Here is a 14906-nt window from a genome sequence, read left to right as displayed (position 1 = left end):
AAAATGAACTGTATTCCAAAATTTAACTACTTGCTACAGTCTCTCCCGGCAGATGTTCCCCTCTCTTATTTCAAGCAATTTGATAGCATAGCGAAGTCTTTCATTTGGAGTGGTAAGCACCCCAGACTACATTTCAATAAATTACATAGGCCGATTGACAAAGGTGGGCTAGGCCTACCCAAGATTTTGTTTTATTATTATGCATTCGGTCTCAGACATTTGGCTCATTGGTCGCTTCCACCTGAAAGAGCCCCTCCCTGGTTCTGCATTGAACAAGAACTTCTTGCCCCTATTTTGCCATTGAAGTTAAATCACACCCCATTATTTCACATTTTCACTCAGTATGGACAAAAGTGTCCAGAGTGTTTAATTCAGATATTTATCTAAATGTTGCCTCGAGCCAATGGCTAAACCCCAAACTATGCATTAATAAGTCCCTTTTTGTTGGTCAGAGTGGATTGCGAGGGGGTTAATTCACTTGGTGATCTTTACGAGAGCGGTGTAATGAGATCCTTTGAAAATCTGGTTCAATATTTTGGGATCCCCAGATCTCAGTTTTTTAGGTATTTTCAGTTACGCCATTTGCTCTGTACTATTTTTGGGAATAGCATACACCCCACTAAAGCAGCAGATACTCTAGGAGAGGTGATTTCTGCTTTTGGAAAGGGCCATGAGGCATCAGTGTATTGCTCCTTATTAATTCAGAGTCTGGGGGACGGAGTCTCAACCACTCAATTTATTTATTTATTTATTATTTTATTCTCTGTAAATGTGTGTACTTATGTAAGACCACTGGGATGTTTGTTTGGGGTCTGGTGGGGTCTTGATTGGGGAGGGGAATGGGAGTTAATTTTGAATCATTGTATATATGTTTTATTTTTCTTTGTTTTGAAAATTAATAAAAATGTTAATCACAAAAAAAAAAAAAAAGAAAACATGTCCACCCCATATCTTCCCAAATTTTTCAGCTTCCTGCGGGGAAAGATGCATTTCTTCAAGAAACACTATCATATTTCTTACGTTAAAGAAAATAAATAACCTTCTTTTTATGGGGTGCCCCAACCCATTCACATTCCATGTGGAGAGAGACAATCCACTCATATTAACATTTGACATTTTGACATGTTAGAAAAAATAGACTGTGTGTCCATAATAAAATTATAAAGACCACATTCCAACATTAGTACAACAATCAAACCCCAACTTCCCCCAGAACCACACAAATAGAAAAAAGAAAAACGTGCGCATTAACCCCACGCACAACAGCGCCGACCAGCGTCCATCCCTCTAAACTCAAACAGTCCATGTACACCTATGAGAGCCACCGCGACAACTTTGCCATAAGATTGCTCAAGTCCAGTGTTTCTATACAAATTTTTGAGACAGAATTACACAACAGAAGATAATCTCTAAAAAAAACTCCAGCCAATAGGTGGAATAAACACACAGAATGTGTAGATTAATCCATATAACTGTCCCGAAGGTGTGTTCCTCCACAAAACATGCTCCAGCCACTAGCGGAACCAGTAAAAAAAAAAAAAAAAGACATTCAGTTTCCTTGGGCAGTCAAACAAATGTTCAGTGAGCCGGCCCATTCAACTGCAACTTGAGTGCAACAAATGACCCAATCACTCCAGTGTCCTGCAAGAAATACTCCACAAAACAAACTCCAACCAATAGGAGGCATAAGCACAAAGAACGTGCAGATTCATCCACAACATTGTACCGAAGGAGTGCTATTCCACAAAACAAACTCCAGCCGCTAGGCAGAACCAGCACAAAAAGAAACAAAAAAGGCGCCCAGTTTCCTCGGGCGGTCAAGTGAATGTTCAGTGAGTCAGGCCCACTTGGCTGTGAAGTGAGTACCACAAAATAACTTACTCACTCCATTGACTTTATGAAGGACATGGCTTGTTGGGGACATATAAATACTTTACAGCCATCCTTAGCATCTATTCTCAATTTGGCCAGGAACATCAGTGCAAAAGTGACCTTCCGTTGTTGTAAGAGTTTCTTGCATTCCTTGAATCGATCACGTTTCTCTCGTTGAATTCGCTAAGTCTGGGAACAAGAAAATTTTGTGGTTCTTCCAAGAAAGCCTTCCTTTACTCCTCGCCTACATGAGATGAGATCTTTATCAGATGATCTCAGAAATTTGGCCAGGATTGATCGGGGCCTGTCTCCCTCACCAGATCGCCGAGCCGGAACCCTGTGAGCTCACTCGATTTCCAGCTTATGGCCTGTTATGTCGAACAGACTTGGAAAGAGCCCGTCCAGGAATTCCACTATATTCTGACCCTCTGCTCCCTCAGGAATTCCAACAATTCAGATGTTATTCCGCCGGTTACAGTTCTCTAACTCTTCCAGCTTCTCCCAGGTGTGCTCCAAATCTGCCTTGGTCGCTAGCGGATTAGCAGCTAATTTCCTCTCCGATGACTCCAGATAATCAATCCGTTTCTCGACATCCCCCACTCATGTAACCATCTCAGTGAATTTCATCTCCATGGCAGTGATGGATCGACGTATTACAGCAAGCTCCTCCAAGTCAGCAACGACCTCCGTCAGCATTGCCGACACATTCATCAATTGTCGCTGAATTTCCTTCACCTCACCGGCCAAATCGACTCCCGGGCTTACGGCCTGCTGCTCGGGGCTTCAGCTTGAGCACATAAGTGTCTTTCAATGTCTCCAGAGCCTGAGGATTTTGAATTCTTTGACATATTGTCTTAGATTAAGAATCAGTGTGTATCGAATCTCACCGGTTTGACACAAAGTATTAAAACTTGCTAAGTGCGCAGAGCTCGCTGTTCACACGTCCGAACCTCGCATGGCGTCACGTGATTCGATTTTCAGTGAATTAACTCATTTCAGTCTGTTCCTCATACAACGCTATCATATGTCTTCAGAAGACTTGAAATATAGTGCATGAGGACTACTTTATAAAAAAAAATTCAATTTATTTATCGTGTTTATGTCCTTTTTGGAGCTTGACAATCCCTAGTTACTGTCTGCTTTCATTGAATGGAAAAGAGAAACCTATGAAAAGAAAGTAATGCAGGTTTGGAGTGACATGAGGGTGAGTAAATTATGTCATAATCAAAAAAAAATGTGTTTGTGTTTTGGGGTGTGTAGATTGGATGAGCTGGCCTGTCTGCGGGACTGTCGCTCTCTCAGTGAATTGAGCATTGATGGGAATCCTGTAGCATTGGAGTCATGCTACAGACTGACTGTGCTGCGCTGCTGCTCGCCACACCTACAGCTGCTCGACATGAAGCGCGTCACCGTGAGTCTCAGTGTGTGTGTGGGAATCATAATAGACTTTTCAGGACTTTGTGCGTTTGAGGTTTTGCCCTGTGTGTCTGTATGTGTGAATGTGTGTATGTGTGTAGTAATAATATTTTGATAAATAAAAGTAATCAATTCTTTCTTGTATCCCAGCTTAATACTGTAAGTAAACCAGTGTCCTGGGTAGCTCAGCGAGTAAAGACGCTGACTACCACCCCTGGAGTTCACAAGTTAGAATCCAGGGCATACTGAGTGACTCCAGCCAGGTGTCCTAAGCAACCAAGTTGGCCCGATTGCTAGGGAGGGTAGAGTCACATGAGGTAACCTCCTCGTGGTCGCCATAATGTGGTTCGATTTGGTGGGGTGCATGGTGAGTTGTGCGTGGATGCCGCGGTGGATGGCATGAAGCCTCCACAAACGCTATGTCTCCGTGGTAACGCACTCAACAAGGCATGTGTTAAGATGCGTGGGTTGACGTCTCGGACGCGGAGGCAACTGAGATTCGTCCTTCGCCACCCGGATTGAGGCGAGTCACTACGCCACCATGAGGACTTGGAGTGCATTGGGAATTGGGCATTCCAAATTGGGGAGAAAAAGGGGAGAAAAAAAATACTGTAAGTAAACCATTCATAGGTTGATTTCTCCAAAAATTATAAACACTGTGACTGTGTGGAGCTTTTGTCACTCTGTATTGGAGTGTCCTGACCAGCTGGACACAGCAATATTATAGACTCAACCAAGAGCTTGAGTTTCAGGCAGGACCATCTAACAAATGGAAGACTATGGAGAACAAATGCATTATTTTTGCAATTCCATTTAGAGAGTGTTGCAGAAATGACACACTTCAGCTTTAAACCTCAGAGTAAACACTCCTTGCTGAAGATCGCTTTACCCCAAAAACTCCTTAATCGATCACAGAATTTCAGCAGGACAGCAGCAGATCTCCGGCCTGTGTGCAGTGTAGATGTGTGGAGCAGCTCTCAGTTCAGATGCAGTTTAAAAGTTGCGTAAAAAAGGTCAAGTAAGGCAAGATTGCTGTTCTGTACCTTTCATTATATTTATACACAAATTTAGGGAAATATTTGCTAAACATATTTCATAGATTTAAAAATAAATAAAATAAAAATAAAATAAAAGAGCTCAATAATTAGCAGACAGAAACACAATTTTATATCATAAATTCAATAACATTAATATTGTGATAGGAATTACTGAAAAATATATTTATTAAGGAGGTACTTTATACACACCTGTTATAAGAAAATGTATTTAGCTTAGTTTAATCATTGATTAGGGATTATCTGAATCATCTAATAATATTAACACAGAATGTATGACAGGACACAAACAGATCATTGATCTCCATATGGTCCAGTCCCTAAAACTCATGCGATGCATACTGGGAGACAAACAGCTGGGCAGGATAACAACATCTGAAAATAAATCCTCTGTGTTAAACACACACACACACACACACACACACACACTTTAGAAATGTTTACTCCCCTCTCTGCATGCACTGCTGTGTGTATGTATTGCTGAATGGACCCTTTTCACAGACTGTGATGATACGTTTCCACCTTATTTAGCAGCGTAAATCTAGCAAAAAATTTTATATTTCCATTTTTTTATTATTTATTGTAAATTTATAACATTATGTTTTGTGTTATATTACCCAGGAATTTGTTTAAAAAAAACTAGTTATCACAGCTGCAGTGGGGCTTCTAATACAGCTACTGAGAGAGTGACAGTAAATTTGGCATCTTCACTCTTCTTACTGTCGTAATCTAGCGCTCTCTATATTTTTCCTCTTGTGGAAAGTCATGGAAACGTAATAGTGGATTTTTTTTCTTTTTCTTTTGGAGCAAACGGATAAGTAAAAATAATATTTGCTGTGGTCTCCCGTTCATCGTTATAGAGGTTTACCCTGCAATAGTTTACTTCCACGTTCCCAACCCAGAAATGTGTCAAGGGTCCAATGTATTGTGTATTGTTGGGCAGGAGGAGGAGAGACGCACCGCGAGTGTTTCAGCACGAAAGGAGGATGAGAAGAAAAAAGAGACTCACAAACAGACTGCACACAAGGTACACACACACATAGTGTTTGCTAGATTACTTCTGAAATGTAATCTGGTACTGATGATACAACATAAATTTAATCAGTAGCATAATCTTTAATGAAACTTTGTAGGTAAACTAATCAGGGCTGTGTTTCCCAAAAGCATCGTAAGCCTAAGTAGATTGTAGAAACCATTGGCGCCAGTGATCTCTACGATCAACTTAAGCTTACGATGCTTTTGGGAAACGCAGCCCTGATTAGTTTACTGAAAGACTTTTGGATTATTTATTGCATGTTATGATAAATCTAATTTTAAGTGTATTAAGTACTGATTTACAATCTTTTCATTAAACCTTAGTAAGCTGATTCATTTAAGAGACCATTATATGAAAATTTATGAATCACCTTTTGCGTTTTGTTGCAGGAAAGGCGGCGACTCGCAATCCAAAATGCGGCGCAGCAGTGGGAGGGGCTAAAAGCATGTCCAGAGCTTCCGGCTCAGAATGGTGCAAAGGACGACGTCAGTCCAGACAATAGCCCCACCCACAGCCCCGCCCAGACCAATGGGAATGCTCAGGAGACCTCGCCGGATGAGCCCAGGTAAGCAGTCATGGTCAGCTTACAAAGTGCATGCTGGTTGCAGAATAATTTGTTTGTTCAAGTGTTTTACTGATTCTCTGTCACAGACGCTTGAGTCCACTAACAATTTCAACTGGAGGGAGTGAAACCAGGTTACGATCAATAAGTCGACCAAACAGCCCCAGAGACCCCAGGTACATACACAGACAGCACCAGCTCTCATACACTCAGTTCACATCAGATAACAGAAATATCAGACATACTGTAAGGTATTATACCTGAATGAACACAAATGTAAACATTTGAATGATCTGATTAAAGGGAAAAAGCTATATACAGTTTGAGGAAGTTTACAGATTGAGATTTGTGAACAGGCTGACAGTGACATCAGTTTATGACTCTATAAGAGAAACATTATCTCTTGAGTGTATTTAGTATCTGAAAATAACATTCAGCGATTCACAGTTAATCTGCAGCCAAATCCATCCCATTCCTAACAGCTCTGTTCAAAAGGAATAATTACTCCATTAAATCAACAACATTTGTATTTGAATAAAACTACTTGGAAATGATGAAAAGTAGAACACACTACAAACATACTTTATATTTTCATTTATCCATTACAGAGGGTTTGATCTCACTACAGAGGGTTTATAGTCTGTATGTGGGCAGAGAATGAAAAGCATGAATCACACATGTCTCTCAGTCTCAAGAGCTATTAGTTTAAAAACACATTACTCCCTCTAAATTTAGCTCTCAAATCCAAATCGCTCCCATCTCTTAATTGCCCTATTTTTGTTGCACTGCACAGCAACTATAAGCATCATACTGTATGTATGAATTGATTGCTATGATTGTTTTCTTTCTTTACATATTTAGATAACTTCTGACCATAGATCAAATTCAGCCTAGGATGTTTCTGGTCTATGCCCTATTAATATAAAGCTTTTTTTATTCTAACAATTTATATATGCAAATAGATTTATATACAGAAAATAGAAAGCAAAGCTTTTCACTCAGCTGTTACTGAAGAATATTTGTAATGTAGGGGAGACCTATTGTTACACTTTTTACATTTGTCAGCATAGGTTTATTTTTGAAAGTCAATTTTCATATAGCCACTTACCTTAAAGTCCTTTATACCAAAAAAACTATGGAACATTTCTACTGATAGTAGCCAGAAAAAAAACAAAAACCAGTTCACTGAACACATATTGACCTTTTGTGAGGACTTGCCCCAATAGCAGGCAACATCTCTGACTTTGCATTCTGATGAATTTACCACCAGTCCACACAGTCCTTGTGTTTGTTTGCTTGCTTCAGAGGTTCTGTCTGTATATTCAGATCATTCACAGAGTCTGAAGCAAACTGTGTGTTCTGATGTGACTTCTGTAGAGTTCTCCAGACAAATAATGAATTTTTAATTGGCTGCAGTTCAAATATTCCTCTCTGCAGAGGCTTGTCAAAACATGTTTCCCATGAGCTTTAAATCATTCCCAATACATATAGAATGTTGTTAAGTGGGAACAGGAGTACAGTAGAAAAATTCCCTATCATCATTTCAAAGGGACACAGAACACAGTAGAATTTGGAATCATGGAAATTTCATTCCATGATTTTAAACATCCCTACAGGTGCAAAAAGCCTCAAAGTTATATAGTTATCTGACATGAGTTCATCCCCAATCCTTCATCGGTGTACCAGGAACATGTAGACATAAACTCTGAAATGATAATCTTCTAAAATTGTGCTTTTCTTTTAGTAACTCACGCTGTCATTTGTCTCGTCCTCTTCTCTCAGGAATGTCTTTTCAACCAGCACACAATAAATGGGCTGCTGCGAATGCCTCTAATGCACTTCCTTTTCAAACACACGTTAAACAGATGCAGAACTCTGTGAGACTCTCAGATAAGCATTCTCTAGTTTAGGAGAGCAGATACCCAATACTATCACAGTGAACACTACTGTCTGCTTGAAAATACTAGCCTAGATAAACACTAAACCATTCTGTTCCAAACCTTAATGAGCTGCCTGCCTAGACACCATTGTAAGGCATTATAGATGTACTTCCAAAGGGAAGTCTGCTTCAAACATTAGGCAACAAAAAAATGTATTTCTTCAACAGCATATTTCTGCAGCTCAACATGGTGCTAGCAATGCTAAGATGCTAATGCCAAACTCTATTGGAATCATCTTTCTTTCATTAAAATAATTTGAATAATACAATTTCTAGTGTCTGAACTACAGTATTCATCCAGAGGTCTGATTGTGTGCTGTTGTGATTTAAATTTCCATATTCTCTCGGTTTCATGTTTGCAGGCTACAGGACAGCGGTGTACCGAGCGTTCAGAGTCTGTCCTTGTCTGACAGTCATCTGGCTGAGTTGGATGGTGAGACGCTGCGTCTGTTTGGCCCTGGGGCCCTGGAGACTTTAGAGCGCTGCTGGGGCATCCAGACGGCTGCTAGTGTCACCACTGTTGTGTTCCGATATATTCACTTTGACTCCATCATTCCAGCATTCCTGCGTATCCGACTCAAATTCCCAAACCTGATGGTGAGCATCTGACCCCTGAAATGAGCCTTCACCTGAGATGCTAATGAAGAGAAAAGGGTGTTGGTGTAGGGTGTCTGTGGGTCTCTAAAAAACACAATAAACACGCTGCAGTGATGCCCCCAAACTGTATGTTAGTATTTAATTAGAGGGGTAAATACTTGCACCAGGGTGCAAATAGTATCTAACACTATTTGCACTTAGTGCAAGGAAAATACTTTTTGTTGCTTTTTACAGTTAATGTAAATAGCCTCTGCCAAAAAGAAATTATTTTTATTTTTGCATTTTGACATTATTTTTATGACAATTAAACACATTACTCTTCCCCAAAGTCTCATTACTGTAATGTCAAAAACATTTTTTTATTTAAATTGTAAATTACTTAAAGGAATAGTCCGGGTTTAGTATAAGTCAAACTCAGTCAACAGCATTTGTGGCATAATGTTGATTACCACAAAAATAATTTCAACTTGTCTAGTGTAGAAAAAAATATAATGTATAATGAAAGTGAATGGGGCCAGTCCATAAACATTAAAATACACACCTTTTCAAAAGTATAGCCACAAGACAAACATTATATGTGTTTACCATGTTAGTATGACATCAGAATTACAGTGTTTACAGGCGTTACGTATTCATGAAAACAAAGTTGTAATATTGCATATATCTTTACACAGATACAGTAAGTAACCAATTTTATCACACGAAAATCATGTTAACATGTATAGTTTACGTCTTGTGGCTATACTTCTATGCTTCTTATCATGTGGCTCGCTGTGCATGACACCGCGGAGGCTCATGCGACTCTCCTCGCACAACTTACCACGTGCCCCATTGAGAGCGAGAACCACTAATCGTGACCATGAGGAGGTTACCCCATGTGACTCTACCCTCCCTAGCAACCGGGCCAATTTGATGCTTAGGAGACCTGGCTGGAGTCACTCAGCACACCCTGGATTCAAACTCGAGACTCCAGGGGTGGTAGTCAGCGTCAATACTCGCTGAGCTACCCAGGCCCCCCGGAACATTCTTTTAATCATCATGGAATTATTTGTTGTACTTTCATATATGCTTTAAAAAGTTTATTGTAATACAGTAATTTTTTAAGATTCCTTAAAACAAAGTTGCCTTAGGCAAGATATTCAAGATACCGTGGCAATATTCCTTTTCAAGATTACCTTTTCAAATTAATCTTGTTTTAAAGATGTTTAGATATTTTTTTTATTGGAAAACAAGACAAATACACTGATTATTAAACAACTTTTACAGTTATTTTCTTAAAGGTGTAACAGTAGATTTGGTTTTGGTTAATGTTTTGTTCAAGTGAATTTGTTAATTCAAAATATGTTTATTATGATGATCTCTTGTCTCTCAGCATCTGATCTTCATGGAGACAAACATCACTCATCTTCTTCAGCTGGCTGCTCTAGCTCAGATCAGACGTCTAGATCAGATCAGTGTTCTTCCAGAGGGGAACCCTGTGGTGGGACTGATGCTCTGGAGATCTTTCCTCATCTACAGACTTCAACATCTCAACCTGCAGAAGATCAACGGCACTGAGGTTCAGGCCAATCCATTTCCATCAGTTTATTTGTTCATCCAGTGTTTACTCTGAGTGTGAGTGTGTTTGTGATAATTCTGTGTGCTTCAGGTAACTATGAATGACATGATGGCGTCAGAGCGGATGTTCGGCACTTTGGGTCACGTAGCTGCTACAGAAACACCTCGCTGTCGCCTACTGCTACTGCTGGAAGAGTCCAGGTGTGTTTGTGTGTCTGTTTATGTGTGTGCAGATCAGGGCATGTTGTTCCCAGCCAAAAACATTTCAGCTCTCTCTTGCTACTGTTTTTATTTACCACCATTTCTCTTACTGTACCTGTAAAATATTTTTTACCTCTGTGTGTGTGATGGCAGGCCAGTGCATGTCTAAAGTAGCTACCATCCTTTTCCCTAATAGAATTGTCTGAGTGTTGAGTGCTCCAGGGCTTCAGTATTAATCACTACAGTTTCTTCTTATGCTATTCAGCAAATTCTTCACCGCCCTCTACTATACTGTACTGCTCCACACCCATGTGTTTAACACTAAGAGAGACTTACAGCACTGCATCTGTCACATTCTTGAATGGTCGGACTCTAGAGCCCGGTCTTGAACATCTCACTCTAGAACTGTTTCACATCTTACACACGAACCACTGCACTCTAGTACCAAAAATAAAAAATAATAGATGCGAACATTGTCTTCCATCATTTGCAACACATACTGTACATATCTGTTAGTGTTGTAACAGAAAACATTATTTGGTCAGTCTCTTGAAGATACAGTCTGGCTGAATTTTCCTCTCTTTAAAGACAGAATGTCAGATGCATCATATCCTGCTCACATAAACTGTGACTCACAGATTACAGCATTTAGATTTAACCTGTCTGTCTATGAAGGCATTTTAGGCAGTGTTTTATTTGTAAAATAAAAAAATGTAAGCTTTCGAGGGGGCCTGGGTATCTGGGCAGCGAGTAAAGATGCTGACTATCACACCTGGAGTTGCGAGTTTGAATCCAGGGTGTGCTGAGTGACTCCAGCCAGGTCTCCTAAGCAACCAAATTGGCCGGGTTGCTAGGGAGGGTAGAGTCACATGGGTTAACCTCCTCGGGGTCGCTATAATGTGGTTCTCGCTCTCGGTGGGGCGCGTGGTGAATTGTGCATGGATGCCGAGGAGAATAGCGTGAAGCCTCCACACGCGCGATGTCTCCACGGTAATGCGCTCAACAATGCACGGATTGACATTCTCAGACGCGGAGGCAACTGGAATTCATCCTCCGCCACCCGGGTTGAGGCAAGTCACTACGCCACCACGAGGACTTAGAGCACATTGGGAATTGGGCATTCCAAATTGGGGAGAATAATCTTATTATAGACAGACATGGGAAATGTCTGTTTGTCACTTGTTTAAGTGGACATGAAATTCAATGGCCTTTTATATATATTATTTATTTTATTTTTTATCATTAGTGGCTGTAGTCCAAAATCTGCACTGCAGTCGTTATTATAGGTTTGCCTTTTAGAAATTATTATTCATTGTTAATCTCCACAGCTTTCCAGTCCCATATCATTATACACAACAGAATTTTCAAACTGCATTTAATTAGCAGCTTTCAGCTTTACCCTAACATTTATACTGGTAAGGATGAGCTGTCAAACAATGCTTCTGTTCTTGTGCAGGAAGCGCCAGCTGCAGTTTCTGTTGGACGGTCGCGGTCGCAGGAGTGGTCAGAGTCCAGAGGAACTAAAGGAGAATGGAAAACAGTTGGGAGACGGTTTGAGTCGAGCACTTTTCAACTACCCCAGCAGAGTCAACGACAGCACTGAGGTGCACACTAATGCACAGATTTCACAAAAACAGCACAATATTAACCATAAGCAGGGCCATTTCTGACCATTTTGGCACCCTAGGCAAGATCGCGATCATTGGTGCTCCCGATTTAGCAAGTAGGTATAGCTGCAGGCCGGAGACCTCCAAATGGAGGGTGGGGTTACTTCAATTGGCGGTTGCGCCCAGGGGTTAAATTGGGCCGGTACGGTCCAGAACAGCGTTCCGGCACCTTCGATTCCAAAAAAAATAAAAAATGCTTGTTTGTCAATCCATCCCATTTATTGTATTCTCCAATGTGGTTTTTGTTTGATCCCCTTGAGTCATTCCATCTCTATTTAGCAAGTGTACTTGTTCAGAAATATTTCAAGTTCATTATGCTTCGCTCTAGTCAGTTGAGAACGGCACCAGACCACGTGCCCCCGTATAGATATGCGTTCCGCTTCTGTACCACGCCGTGATCCGATCTCTGATTCATAGAAATTGCGTAATATGGAATCAACTGCTCACCCATTTCTTAGATCTACTGATATGCAGTAGCGATTTGCTTAGTTTAAAAAAAAAAAAAGAAAAAAAAAAAGCTGAATAACCTAAGGGGTTTTGAATCAGGAATCAATCACATCCAAAGCGACATCAGATCAAAATATCATAGGCCTACAATTTGATAACAAAAGACCACTCAGCCAACACACTGTAAAAAGGTTTCACTGTCATTTGTATATTGATGTGCACTCCATTTTTGTTGATTCAGCATTTATTTATTTATTTATTATGATTATTTTTTTACATTTTCTTCTACCAAATATACAGTGAGATTCACTATAGTGAAAATGCTTCTTCATGTGGCATTGAAGAATTTTAAACTCTTATAATTTATTGCAAATATTTTCATTAACAATTATATTATCAGAATAACAATTTGAGTAAAAAGTTGTCATGCAGAAGGTGTTTGTTTCCCCCATTAAGAACAATGTGCATTTACTTTTAAATTGTAACATTAGAGATACACCGATCAGCCACAACATTAAAACCACCTGCCTTATATTGTGTAGGTCCCCCTCATGCCACCAAAACAGCGCCAACACTAATCGCATATTCTTCTCACCACAATTGTACAGAGCAGTTATCTGAGTTATTGTAGACTTTGTCAGTTCGAACCAGTCTGGCCATTCTCCGTTGACCTCTCTCATCAACAAGGCGTTTCCATCCACAGAACTGCTGCTCACTGGATGTTTTTGTTTTTGGCACCATTCTGAGTAAATTCTAGAGACTGTTGTGTGTGAAAATCCCAGGAGATCAGCAGTTACAGAAATACTCAAACCAGCCCATCTGGCACCAACAATCATACCACGGTCCAAATCACTGAGATCACATTTTTCCTCATTCTGATGGTTGATGTGAATATTAACTGAAGCTCCTGACTCATATCTGCATGATTTTATGCACTTCTGCCACACGATTGGTTGATTAGATAATCGCATGAATAAGTGGGTATACAGGTGTTCCAAATAAAGTGTAGTCACAGTAAGTGAGTGTATATCACACTATCCTATATTTGCACATTAATATCGTCATTGAATTAAATGCACTAATTCCTACTTCCTACTACCTCTGTATAATTGGTCGAATCAATGTTTTTGTCTCTCTTGAGACAGGTTTCTCAAAACAAACAGGGGAATTTTCATAGCTCCATAGAGACACAGTGTTTACAGTTTTCAAGAAACATTTACCTTTGAATGTCTGACTTATGGCTGTCTCTGCATATTAAGCTGGGATAGGAGAAAGTATTTTAACAGCGGTTACACACTTCAGCTTTAAACATTATATGTATAAACATGAGACTAGTGTGATAGAATCACTTTGCAACCATGCAAAGTTAAATCCAATATTTCAACTCATGACCATACACATATATTTTCTAGAAAGTTCATCTTTCTAGAAAAGAAGTCCCACCTCAAAAAGTCAGATTTAGAAAACTTCACGGCTCAAATTAAAAAGATCTTTAAGAAAGAATCCATGGAGGTGCTTCAAGAAAAATACATTTCTGCTTTAAACCATGAAGTGAATTATTTCAGTCTCTATCTCTTTTAGGAGGGCAGCAGTGATGTGCTGGATCGCTCTGTGATGGTGGATCAGTATCTGAAGGGTTTGATTCAGAGAGCATCCAGTGTCAGTGTTAAGGGAGACACACTGCAGAAGATCTGGCCGTCACTCTTCACTGAGTTGGTGAGAGACAGTGTGCTGGAGATGAAAGACAGACAGGTCTACAGAGAGACTTGCCTCAACCGCCTCACCCAGAGAGACATGAAATGAAAGATTCTATATACACCTCATCCAACAACAACAAACCGATGGAGAGCAGTGTACCGAGAGCGAATCTTGGATTCGTTCAGGACAGTTTCCATGTGATCTCCACAGAGGTTCTTTTTAAAGCCTAACTGTTGTAGGTGTTCTTTACTGAATTTATACAGTCCTCTCAACATTTTTGTCAGTGAATTTCTTCTCCTGTAGGCCAGTAACTTTCAGACTTAGTCCTTATTGACTTCTGATGGTGCTCCAAACCCCTAGATGAAAGCCAGTCTGATTTCTGCTCATCCTGTCTGTCACGCTGGGTTAGTGTGGAGCTTTTCTGTTTGAATGTTTTTTAAAGCATTTTTCCTTTTCTTTTTGTCTTGAATTTTATAAAATCTAGCTAAAAGCCACTGCTTTCTTCACTACCATTAATTCAAGTTTTATATGTTACTGATTATTAAAAAGAAGTTATATCCACCATTTTGTTCCTAGACTCAGAACTTTCAAGGTTCTTCAAGAATCTTTTGGATTCTACATATGAATGACAATGCAAATGATGCATATGAAGACGAATAACACATCGGCTTGAAGTATGGAAGATAAAAAAAATGCATTTACAGAGAATGACCTGAATTATTATGGCATCTCAATATTTTATGGCAAATAGTGTTTTGGTATAAAAAAAAAATATACACCTCAATAACTTTAAGTAGATCAGCATTATCTTGATCCTGAAAACACATTCCTGTCAAAAAAACATAGTCCTGACCCTGTC

The 14906-nt window shown here is 39.8% G+C and overlaps 1 protein-coding gene across 1 annotated transcript in view; it reads left to right on the top strand.

Moving 5' to 3' along the window:
• The window catches only part of LOC127455797 (leucine-rich repeat-containing protein 49-like), a 45680-nt gene extending 31076 nt beyond the window's left edge, over window positions 1-14604 (top strand). Inside the window, exons 10-18 of the mRNA XM_051723932.1 lie at window positions 3133-3283; window positions 5287-5370; window positions 5769-5944; window positions 6031-6117; window positions 8243-8477; window positions 9850-10035; window positions 10126-10235; window positions 11692-11839; window positions 13931-14604. Coding sequence (XP_051579892.1) covers window positions 3133-3283; window positions 5287-5370; window positions 5769-5944; window positions 6031-6117; window positions 8243-8477; window positions 9850-10035; window positions 10126-10235; window positions 11692-11839; window positions 13931-14152 — 1399 coding nt within the window. The 3' untranslated portion in view covers window positions 14153-14604. The remainder of the gene's footprint in view (window positions 1-3132; window positions 3284-5286; window positions 5371-5768; window positions 5945-6030; window positions 6118-8242; window positions 8478-9849; window positions 10036-10125; window positions 10236-11691; window positions 11840-13930) is intronic.
• The last annotated feature ends 302 nt before the right edge of the window (window positions 14605-14906 follow it).

This window comes from Myxocyprinus asiaticus, chromosome 18 (assembly GCF_019703515.2).
Source record: "Myxocyprinus asiaticus isolate MX2 ecotype Aquarium Trade chromosome 18, UBuf_Myxa_2, whole genome shotgun sequence".
Classification (NCBI taxonomy): domain Eukaryota; kingdom Metazoa; phylum Chordata; class Actinopteri; order Cypriniformes; family Catostomidae; genus Myxocyprinus; species Myxocyprinus asiaticus.
The sequence above is the reverse complement of the archived record's forward strand: the minus strand, read 5'-3'. Positions and strand labels throughout refer to the sequence as shown.